Genomic DNA, 12822 nt, shown 5'->3' with positions numbered 1-12822 from the left:
GCTTGCTTGTTGTGCTTCGATTTTGCGCGAAACGGCTGCTACTGATTGTTATGTCTATGCGGTGCGGTGATGCAGTTGCAAGGCGGTGTCCACTTGCTGGTTAGCTACGTTTATGTGATTGTTGTTGTTGTTGTAGCAATTGCAATGCCAGCAAAATTTGCAGCGTAATGAAGCGAAGAGCTTAAATGAGTTAAGTTGCCGTAGTTATTCAGCAGTGCTCGTGTGCTTCTTCTACGTCTTTGGCCGGTGCCACGGAATTCCTGCCACTGTGTGGTCCTTCATGTTGCTTTTACCTGGATTTTTTCGTATTCATGCGGTCCGGCTGTTAAACTTTTCTGCATTCTCACACTTCACTTGCTGTTACTATTGTTGTTTTACTTTTTTTGCTTAGCCTCGTAATGCTGTAATAAATTCGATTTGATCTCCAGTTCATCGTCTAGGCGCTCAACCATTTCCATTTCCATTTGCACGTGTGTTTTTTTTTTCTTCTCTCTTTTGCTTTTACTTTTCTGGATTTGGCTGGATTTTGTGGCAGCGTTGCAATTTCCTTTTATTGTTGTTATTTGCGCTATTGCTGCTATTCGTGCAGTTGGTGGAAGGAAGGTGCAAAATTTGCCCGGCTCTAATTGAGTTTTCGCATTTTTTCCGCATTTTCGCAGATTTTTTTTATTTAAGCTATTGTGTTTCTTATTACATTTAGTTGTAGTTTTGTGTTTTTGCTTTTATTTCTGCAATTTCTGCTTTGTTTCACTTTTATTGTTGTAATTTGCAGTGATTTTTTGTTGTATTTTCCACTTCGTTGCACAAGTCAGGTATTTGCTGAAATTGTTGCACATGCGCCATCCGCTAACCACTAGAATGAACTGACACCCACACCATAGGGTCTGGCAAACCACCAACGTCATTTGCGCGTTTAATCAATGAACTTTTTGGTAATCAACTCGATAATAAATTGCCGCCTCTGTCTGGACATGTAAAAAAATGTCCAAAAAACCTCATTAGTGTCTGCAAAGTTTAAATTCTTATTAGGAAAACGTCTGCAACTTTAATGCGTCATTCAAACAAATTTTAATATTATTTACAACAATAATTTTCACACATTAGTGGTACAGCGATTGAACTAATAAATGCGAAGGCTCCAACCAAACGTTACTCATACGCACCGTCTAACACTTACTTATCACAGTTAGTTGCCATTAGCAGTACCATCGCATATATGTCTACAGTACTACAAATATCCGACACTGCCAGTCCAATAAATTCAGCTCGCGCTTTTCGTTACATCTGGCTTAATTGGCGTCTGATTGGCATGGATCCGCCACTTCGACATCGCCGCCTCTACTTCATCTACTCAGCGTTCATTAATGTATTCTTGGGCATACTCTTGCCCGTCACAATGATCACTAAATTGTTTTTCATTGAAAATATGCCGCAACTTATTGGTCTACTCTATTTGGGTGTCACAATAACTATGGCCACTGCCAAACAATTCTCACTTTGGCTACATCGCTCGAAGCTGCTGCAAGTCAACTTTTATTTGACTAAATTGGACGCGCGCTGCAATAGTCATGCGGTTGATCGCCAACATTTACTCACAGCCATACGGATTTGTCATTTGTACTATGCCGCCTATATGTTTGTTTATGAGCTGAGTAGCAGCGGTTTTGCATATATCGGGTTTTCTTTACGTCAGATGGTTTACGATGGTTGGTTTCCAAAATTCTCTGCTAATCCAGAAAAGAATTTGACTTTAACACTGATTTATCAGAATTTCGCGGTTATGAGTTTTTTTGTGCTGCAAAATGTTAACAACGATATGTATTCACAGTGTTATCTAGCCGTAATGATTGGCCATCTGCGTGCCTTGTCGGCGCGTATCAGTCGCATCGGTAAGGAAGGTGTACTGAGCGTGGAAGATAATATTGAAGAACTGAAGAATTGCATAGAGGACCATAAGAATTTGTTGGGGTAAGTTATTGAAAAATGTGACACAAATAAGAATCAGTGTTAAATATTCTCTATGGAAAGATTTAGAGGGAAAGAAAAAGCCAAAAATGATTTTGGAAGTCTAGTGGAGACTAGTTATACGTAGTATTCAATACTTCACTTAAATTATTGTTGGTGATTAACTCGAAATCGAAATTTACATTTAAATGCTGGCTTTTTCATATGTGAACAATACAAAGAAGTTGAGCCTTTAAAGCTTTTAATATTATCAATTAAAAAATGCTCACATTTTTATGAAGAAACTTAAAAAATGGCACGTCCCATTTGACCTAACTTTTGAATTTCAGATTTTGTTGCTACTGAGTGATTTTTTTGAGGTGGACAAATGCTGAATAAATTTCATTGTTCTAAAAACTTAAAAGTTGAAACTCTTCATTAGTTTTTAAAGAACTTGTAATTATCTTTTTTTATTTGAAAGTTGACAGAAATAAATTGATTTAGCTCCTCCTCCTATTTGTGGCATGCGAGGCAACATGTTCCACAAATGAAGGGACTCCGATCGGTAGATATTTTTATGAGGAGCTCTTTCATCATACGCCGATAGCACTGCATCTCAAACGCCTCTAATTTGCTGATACTCGTTACTTTTAGAAATGATTTTAGAATGATTCCATATTGTTTCAATATCCATACGGTCCATGTTGTTGTTTTCGTAAGTCAATTTTAATATATTTTCGGCTTTGACTTCCCTAATAGCAGCGTTAATATCTTGATCCTGAAGCGTCTCGCTGTGATTTTATTCACGCTTTTTCGTATGCGACAGTCTTATCTTAATTTTGGCAGTTAATAAATTGTGGTCGGATAGTAAATCAGTAGCTGGGTATGTAAAAACTTTGGCAACTGATGATTGTGCACTTTAATTAATTAAAATGTAATTTATTCGGTTTCGTACGATATTATCTTTATCATTATCGTTATCTTAAGGAAATTTTTCGTGCATAAATCCGTCTTTTTGGTGAGCTAAACCTTGTGACATTTATCTTTAAGTTTTCTCCTTGACAGAATTGTATCAAACAAATTGTATCACCTCTTTGACCTACAATGCCTTCAACTCTTTCATTGCCAACTTTAGCATTAAGGTCACCCATTATTAAAGTCATTTCACGGGCCTTAGCTAATTTCATCAACTTTTTCAGTTCGTCAATAAAATTTTCTTTTCCTGCATCTAATTTTTTCGATGAAAATATGACTTTCCCTCATATTTGTTTTAATTTATTCAATCTGTAATGTTTGTAGTGAGTTGGTTAAGTAGTGGATTTCCTTCTTGCCTTCCGTTTGACTGTTTAAGTGCCGTTCCATGACAGACCTAAACACTTCTTAATTGTGAGATGCTGCCACTTTTGACGCCATAACGTCTTATAATTCGATTTAACAGGCTGCACGCACGAAAAAATGTGTCGTTACCTTGCTCATTAGTGTTACCTTGCTCTTTAGTGTTACCTTGCTCATATGTAGTTACCTTGTTCATTAGTGTTACCTTGCTCTTTAGTGTTACCTTGCTCATATGTAGTTACCTTGCTCATTAGTGTTACCTTGCTCTTTAGTGTTACCTTGCTCTTTAGTGTTACCTTGCTCATTAGTGTTACCTTGCTCTTTAGTGTTACCTTGCTCATTAGTGTTACCTTGCTCTTTAGTGTTACCTTGCTCTTTAGTGTTACCTTGCTCATTAGTGTTACCTTGCTCTTTAGTGTTACCTTGCTCTTTAGTGTTACCTTGCTCATTAGTGTTACCTTGCTCATTTGTCGTTACCTGGCTCATTGCATTGCATGAACTGCAAGCGAAAGCGCGGAACGAACGACAAAGCAAACAAAGCAAACGAACGGCAACGTTCGACATCTTGCTCTCTCCTACTTAAGTGAGCGTATATATGTATGTATATGCGCATATGTACATATATAAATTCACGTATTTGTATTTGCAAATGCCTTCTTATTGATTATTATTAATTTGATTCACTTGAAGAATTTAAAATAAAACCAAGTTTGTTAATAATACCTGTTGTTTTAATGTTATTATTGTATTATTAATTTTTTTATTATATATGAAGGAAAAAATGTATTTTAATATTTACCATATACCTTATAAGATATGTTGTCTATACTAATATTATAAAGAGGAAAACTTTGTTTGTTTGTAATGAATAGGCTCAAAACTACTGGACCGATTTTAAAAATTCTTTCACCATTCGAAAGCTACATCATCCACGAGTAACATGGATTATATTTTATTTTGGAAATAGGGCTCGAGATATAGGTCAAAACGTGGACCCGGGTAACCTTCGAATGTGTATGTACAATATGGGTATCAAATGGAAGCTGTTAGTGAATGCTTTAGTCCAGAGTATTTTTCATGCCGCTCCGTGACTAGGGTCTCGAGATAGAGCCCAAAACGAGGACCCTAGAATGTGTTTGTACAATATGGATATCAAATTGAAGCTGTTGGTGAATGCTTTAGTACAGAGTATTTTTCATGCCGCTCCGTGACTGGGGTCTCGAGATATAGGTCAAAACGTGGACCCGGGTAACCTTTGGCTGTGTATGTACAATATGGGTATCAAATGCTGTTGATAAGTGCTTTAATACGGGGTAATTTTCATACCTATTGATGACTAGGGTCTCGAAATATATGCCAAAACGTGGACCCGCCGTGTCTTTGAACCGAATTAAACCAAACTTACACACATTGTTAAGTAGGTATTGAAGATGATTTCCGTATAGTTTGAATACCTATTGGTAGATAGGGTCTCGAGATATAGGTCAAAACGTGGACCCAGGTAACCTTCGGACGTGTATGTACAATATGGGTATCAAATGAAAGCTGTTGGTGAATGCTTTATGATATGTTATGTTATGTTATGTTATGTTATGTTATGTTATGTTATGTTATGTTATGTTATGTTATGTTATGTTATGTTATGTTATGTTATGTTATGTTATGTTATGTTATGTTATGTTATGTTATGTTATGTTATGTTATGTTATGTTATGTTATGTTATGTTATGTTATGTTATGTTATGTTATGTTATGTTATGTTATGTTATGTTATGTTATGTTATGTTATGTTATGTTATGTTATGTTATGTTATGTTATGTTATGTTATGTTATGTTATGTTATGTTATGTTATGTTATGTTATGTTATGTTATGTTATGTTATGTTATGTTATGTTATGTTATGTTATGTTATGTTATGTTATGTTATGTTATGTTATGTTATGTTATGTTATGTTATGTTATGTTATGTTATGTTATGTTATGTTATGTTATGTTATGTTACGTTAAAGTATATTATGTTATGTTAATGTTAACTCATTCTCTATATCCATACAAAATATCTATCAAACAAATAAAATTAAAATTTTCTTTTGAAAAATGCAACCATTCAATCAGTATTTTCTTATGGCGTTATCACGTTAAACTATCGCCAGTAAACCGACTTTACAGACAACCTCTTTTTTTATGCATATCTACACACAACCAACTGCTATCAATCAAAAATCTCTATGTTTATTGTCCTAGGGGAGACTCCTCGTAAAAAGTCCTGAGAAAAGACAGAGGAAAAAAGTGGGACTGGATGCTTATTTAAAGTAGTCATCTATTTGCTTTTTCATTGCCAGTTGTGGTTTAAGTTGGACCGCCATGACCGTCTTTCACACCGTAGTATTCCTCTACCTATCAATGTGTCTGAACCTATTCGCGACTAACCTCTATATCTAAAAGCCGTTCACTATTCTATGACGCACCCGGCGTATTGTAGCAAGCCACGCAGAACTCCCTTAATTCTGCGAATTAAATTTGATACTCAAAATCTATCAATAATAGTTTTTGCTGGTGATGTTTTTATGCCCTATAATTTTAAGTTATAAGATCATATTTTTATTAAAGCAGAAAAAAATGCTATAAGTATGAATAAATGTGTTACTGGCGAAATACAAATACACTTTTGAGTTTTCGGCTACATCGATCGGTCAACATGGCTTGGTTAGCAAAGCCCGAAGGCTGATGAAATTTTTTAGAAAACTCTTTTGACTCGCCAATAATAGATTTTCAGATGATATGTTGCTGTTTAAATGTATAAATTACCACCAAAAAATATTTTGTAATACTTTTATTCAAGCAATTCCGCACTAATAAGAGGACCTACTCGGAGGGCTCTATTTTGTGAAGTAGTTTATATATATATATATAGGGTCCGCCATATAACTTTACGGAATTAAAAATGCAAAAAAGAAACTACTCGATATTTTTCCAAACTGTTTTTATTATTTTGAAGTCAAATCCTTCCGGTTAATGATGGAACACAACTTCATTCAAATGGCTGCCTCGGCTAGCCATGCACCATCCCATACGATCGGTCCAATTTTTCAACACATTTTCGATTGTAAGCGGCTGTATTTCAGCTATGATATCGCGTATGTTGGTATTCAGTGCATCAATTGTTGCTGGTTTGTTGGCATAACACTGGTCTTTGACGGCACCCCAAAGATAATAATCCAACAGCGTCAAATCGCAGCTCTGAGGCTTTTTTCGCAAAGTAACGCACATACGCTTCATTCGGTGCTTTTCTTCTTCCCATTGCCGTACGTAATTTTCGTACACATTCTGCAACATTACCATGATTTTCAAAGTAATGTCGCAATATTTCCCAGCGTTCTTTGAGCGTATACACAACCATTTTCGTTCAGCGGAAGAATAAAACTAATTTTGTGTCAAATCAGATGACAGCTAAGTGTTACCATTCTTCAAATAATACTTCGTTCAAATCCGTAACGATAGATGGCGGGCCCTGTATATATATATATATATAATTGGCGCGTACACCCTTTTTGGGTGTTTGGCCGAGCTCCTCCTCCTATTTGTGGTGTGCGTGTTGATGTTGTTCCACAAATGGAAAGGTGAAGTAGTATACCCCCATGTTCAACAATACAAAATCATTTTAATCTGAAATAAGGAGTATGAACTATCGTTCAAAGCAGAAACATTTGTACATTTCATTAATTTCATAATAGAAAAAAGAATCATACTTTTAGGTTACACCTTTAAAAAGGACTAAAGAACTACTATAAAAAAACAAATCCCTCTGCAATATTATCGCTCCAAGTTGGAATATGTCTAATTGTGTTCGTATACTGAGAAAATTCAACAATTTTCATCAATATTTCACAATTTTTAGTGTGCAGCTTTTTAGGCAATTTAGTTTCTGCGAAATGTTGTGCCAGTTTAAAGTGGCTCAAACTTCACAATGATTTTTAATACTCCTTGTTGTTAACGATGTTGCACTTTTTCCATGCAACGAAAGATTGAGGAGATACTATCACACAAAAAAAAAAAAAAATTTCCTTCTTTTTCCTTTGTTACCACCAGCTGGTACCGCATGAAATACTTTCAGAGCCGGAGTGTTGGCATCCATTCGGACGACATGACCCAGTCAACGTAGCCGCTGGATCTTTATTCGCTGCGTTATGTCTATGTCGACGTTAAGCCCATACAGCTCATCGTTCCATCGCGTCCAATACTCGCCGTCACCAATGTGCAAAGGTCCAAAACTCTTCCACATAATCTTTGTCTCAAATACTCCAATTGAGATTGGACTTCAAGCACCTTATTATATCATAATTCAATGGGATATGAAACTGCGTATTCAAAAGTTCTTATTAGGAAGTATGCAATTTTGATGAAAGTTTTTTAAATTTTGCACAAAGTTCGAAGCTTTAAATTACAGTACGTCTAATACAAACGTAACCGCCAAAACTTAGAAACTATTAGATGAAACCAATTCGATTCAACTTCGGCTTCGATGCTAGGGATCGTTGCCTTCTTGTAAAATCTTCGGTAGGCTAGTTTTCCAAGTATCTTTGGACCTGACGGTATTAATGTTTTTTGAAAATTGTATTCCTCAAAACTTTACTACTACTGATGTATTCAACTAATCGCGCAAAAAGGAGATTCAGCCGCGAATATTACGTTTGCCCAATTTCGCTCTGAATTTTCCTTAGCCGTGGGCATTTTTCAATGTGCAATAATTAGAGATAATATTTTCCATGTGATTCGGAATTTGAGGTATTCTGCAAACATCCTCGAATCGTATCTTTCGACACACCAACACGACGTTTCCGTAAAACCGCTTCAGCTTCACGCAACGGTAAGTTCGGCCTGATCACTAACAAACCGATGATCTTCTGGTCTTCCTTTGAAGAGATGCTCTTTTAGACCGTCAACGTTTTTAACTTCGGTGTACCGTACCACCGATTTGTTTGTGAACGACTTCGACTTCTTCAAATTTGTTGGTGCTGTTGCACGTGATATGTTTGGACCTTTAAGGTGCTTACATGGGAACAGAGCTACAAATCGCCTTTCATACGTGGAACTCACTTAGTAATTTGTAATGTACGGTTTCTAAATTTTTCAGATAACTAACAAATTACACAACGCGAAAAAGGATAGACGGTTTCAAGTTTATTAAGTTTTAATTTTGTCGTTCATGCTTCTATTAGAGAGATATAAGTATTTTATTATTATATTATATTGGCTTGTATTGAAATGTAAACTATATTTTTCAAAAAATTAAATACGCAATTAATACATAGTCAAAACTTTTCCATATATCGCGCTGCTGTTATTGTGAACACAGGTGTAAGTTATGTAACGAAGCTCGTACATCAGAGTACTAACAATTTTAAATCAATAATACCAACTTAGAAATCACCACTAACATTGTGCTTCTCACCGTTTGCAGTCTATTAAAGACTTTCATTTAAGTCAGAAAATTTTATCTTAGCTTTTCCTTAGGCAATAAAATTCAATTTACAAACTACTCAAAATTCCAATGTCAAAAATTGTAATTTGCTTCTTCTGTTTTTTTTTTTTGTTGCTAAAGTTTTGACTTTATGCACCCACACCAACAGCCATTTGCTAAATTCTATCATGGCTATAATACTTTGGTTATGAGTGAATTAGCATTTGCTCGCAGAACAGCGTTAAGTCGATAACTCGAATCACTACAGCAAATTCTAAGAAGCATTTTGGTATTTATTGAAAATTCCAGCAACCAAACTATGCGCCAAGTTGTGAGGTTGCCTGGGGCAAAGTAACTTGCAATAAAGCAGTGCACCTTAGATTTAGCCCTTAAATACAATAAAAAAGAAACTTTTCAAAAGCAGCAAAAGCACGAACAACATAAATATGTAGTAGGAATCATCACAAAACCAAAGGGGGCACCAACAACTACACTAACGGCTGAAATTGTTGCAGGTGTGGCGGCCGCACAGACAAACAGCCAAAAATGCCACGCTAGCTCATGCAACCGCGACGGCATACTTACGACTATTGATGACTAGCTAGTAGCTGCCTCCATCAGTAGGCGCTGCGGTTGCATGTTGCAAATACGCTCGCTTGCGGCAGGTTGCACAAGTCTCTGGCGAAATAACACAAACTTTTGGTTGCAAAGCTACTTAGCATATCATCAACATTAACATTTAAATCAGGTACCCACAAAACTTTTAACAGCACTTTTAAGCGCATTTCAGTCCATTTTAGCACGTCGTAGCAGCCACAGCACTCCAGCAACAACACCGCGAATAACACCAGCCAACAACGGCCACCTTCCATCAGCAAAAATAATGTTTACAAAGTTTCAAATATTTGTAGCGCTCGCTGGTAGCAACTTGGTCACTGTTAGTGCAACTAAACTTGTCTAGCCTCGGCGCTCGCAGGTATGCAAGACAATTTCCTAACACCCTAAGACCGCGAAACACTCAGGTGCTGAAGCGCGTATTCGGCGTTGCGTGTCAGCGACGCAATGGTTACATACGAAAGTCAGGCGCACAAAAAAGCACACACATATAAACATTTATTCACAGTAACGCACACACATACACACTATTAGCCAGGAGCAACTATGTTGTATACAATTACAGGGTGTTCGATACCCTTTACTGGCTTTTTCACACATTTTACTTTCCATTAAAATCTTTCCAACAAATATGTATGTATACTTCACTTTACAGTTACTTCGCTTGCATACGTCCGGTTATATCACGCACCATTTTCATGCAATTCTGCATCACCGCCTTCGTGCTCTGCCTCACCGCCGTCAATTACGTGGCCCTTGAGCGCGATGCTACGCAAATGCTCATCGCTGCCACCTATATTTTCGCTGTGCTGATTGAGGCGCTACCCTGCTGCTGGTATGTGAATGCGCTGATGGAGGAGTGCAGCCAACTGACCACGGCTATGTACGATTGCCAATGGTATGAGCAGAATAAGGAATTCCGTAAAATGCTGATCTTTTTTATGCTGCGCTCACAACGTACAAATATCCTAATGGCTGGAAATTTGGTGCCGATCACGCTGCAGACTTTCCTGAATGCAAGTTTTTTGTGGTGGGAGTAATGTAAATAAATCTAATGTCATTTTTCTCCTTTTATTTGTTTTGCAGATCATAAAATTTTCTTTCTCGATGTTTACAATTTTGAAGGGGTAAATTTTTGGAAGGATCACTTTTGTAAAGAACTGTAAAGTGCAATTGAAGTTATCTCTATGACCTAAAATAAAAAAAATTCTAGACTTATAGTTTATGTGAAAATTTATTAAAAAATGTAACTAAAAATATGGCTAAAAAAGTTAAACAATCAAATTGGAAACAAATATTTGTGCACATAATTTTCAAAGTGATCTAAGTCGACACGTAAAAAAATTCTCACTATTCATTTGACATCACATTTTCTGAATCTAAGGTCACTAAAATGTTTATGTAATTGTTGAAAATAAAGCCGCGGTCAGCGTTCATTACTTCAACAGTATGCAAATTTCATTTATTGTTGATCGTGGAAATGGTGTAAGTGTATTAATAACGTATACCTTCAAGCAAAACTAAAAACACGATGGCAAACCCTTCCCTAACTGAAAGCTCAATTGAAAATCCGGCGGCAAAAGGAGAAGAGTTGCATGAGAATTCAGTGGGCAAGTTAAAAAAAATCTCCTTATCGTTTCTTGATACTGAATTTCATCTTTATCTCTAACCTATTGATCAACCAGTAGGCCAGTCTCAGCAGTGCTTTTGTTTTTGTTTGTTATTCATTTATTTCTTTTTCATTAATTTTTTATTTGCAATCTATCTTAGAGCTGATAAACAAATTAGTTAAAATTAATTATATACTAACTATAAAGTTCTTAAAATTAACATATTTTTTTACTTAAGATATGTTGTTTGCAATTAATAGATTTACCCTCTATCTAGGAGATCTAAAATGTGATATACTTTCAGCCTTCTACATATTAGTTAAACTATTGCCTAGCAAATTAAAAGCTGAGTTATTACGGTGGTAATGTAGTCTATGGATATCTTCTTTTACAAAACATACTCTAAGATCTTTATGAGTTTCGGCATTAGTAATGAACCGAGGCGAGCTTACAATAGAGCAAAGGGTTTTCGATTGATATCTTTGTAAAATTTCTACATTGAGTGACTTGCTGTACTCCAAAGTTGAATAGCATAAGTTTATACAGCTGTTAAATAGTTTTGTATAGCCGCACTTTGTTTTCAAGACTGATTTGGGAATTTGGGCTCAATAAATTTGTTTGGTTTTCATTTGAATTTGCTTCTGCTTTTGTTTGATGTGGACTTTCCCGATTACTCTTCGATCAACATGAACTACAAGATATTTAACAGTATTGCTTTGGGGGGTTTCGGAGCCATTTCTCTTTCTCAATGCAAAGTAGCTTAAACTGATTTTTGCGAATTGACTCGAATTTTCCACTGCAAAAGCCATGCTCCGACATAGTCAAGCTCTGATTGTAGATGTTGAGAGGTTTCTGACGCGAAACTGCTGATTGTAATAATAGCCGTGTCATCAGCATATGATGTCATGTTAATATCGTATGATACAGGGATGCCAGGTGTAAATATAGTGTACAGCACTGAACTCAAAACACTTCCTTGTGGAACTAAAGCATTAATAGTTTAATTGAGGATGCTTTGTTTTGTTGCTGAAGATAAATGTGTCTATCACATAAGTACGATTTAATTAAAAGAAAATATGTAGCTGGTAACCATTTATTTTTTTATGTAAAATACTAGCTTGCCAAACTATCAAACGCTTGCTGTACGTCAAGAAAGATTGCACAACAGTACCTTTCATATTCTAGTGCATCTGTGAGGATATACAAAACTCATTGGCGACGCTCAGGTATTCCGCGTTCCTTTTTGAACTGAGGCAACAATAAAATTATAATGAAAAAATGGAAAATAAAAATCAATTAAAAAGGAAGAGAAAAAAATTGAACTAATAATATAAAAAAAACATAAATAAAAATATTTAAATTAAATTAAAATAATTAAGAAATTAAATAATCATATGTAAAATTTAAGTTAAAATTAGCAATGAAAAATCTTCTAATAAAACTAAAAATTAAAATTAATTTAAAAGTAAAGTAAAATCAAAACTTAAAATTCGAATAAAATAAATTAAAAGAAAAAGTGAAAAATAAAAAAATATGAAAAATATTTAAAACATGAAGAATAATGAAAACATAAGGAACATAAAATTAAAATTATAAATATAAAAATAAAATAAAATAAAATAAAATAAAATAAAATAAAATAAAATAAAATAATATAAAATAAAATAAAATAATATACAAAAACAAGAATATACAAATCGATGCTGCCACTGTTGCCCTCTTGGGTCGCATAATGAGCAAGTGGAATACAAAACTGGTTCTAAACTAATTTCAATCAAACGTGGTATATTCCAAGGGGATGCCTTAAGCCCACTATGGTTCCGCATTGGCCTCAACCCGCTTAGCAGGCTTCTTA

General features: G+C 35.3%; 1 protein-coding gene across 1 annotated transcript; it reads left to right on the top strand.

Annotated features, from left to right (window-relative positions):
• Positions 1–1300: 1300 nt before the first annotated feature.
• Positions 1301–10476, top strand: LOC128866832 (odorant receptor 7a-like; the record flags this gene model as incomplete). The annotated part of the gene is made up of 3 exons (XM_054107831.1): positions 1301–1968; positions 10013–10373; positions 10444–10476. Coding segments are annotated over exons 1-3 (1053 nt in total), but the record flags the coding sequence as incomplete, so codon positions are not given.
• Positions 10477–12822: the final 2346 nt, after the last annotated feature.

Source organism: Anastrepha ludens, chromosome 6 (genome assembly GCF_028408465.1).
Source record: "Anastrepha ludens isolate Willacy chromosome 6, idAnaLude1.1, whole genome shotgun sequence".
In the NCBI taxonomy this organism is placed as follows: domain Eukaryota; kingdom Metazoa; phylum Arthropoda; class Insecta; order Diptera; family Tephritidae; genus Anastrepha; species Anastrepha ludens.
Note: the sequence above shows the minus strand (reverse complement) of the source record. Positions and strands in the feature narration are given on the sequence as shown.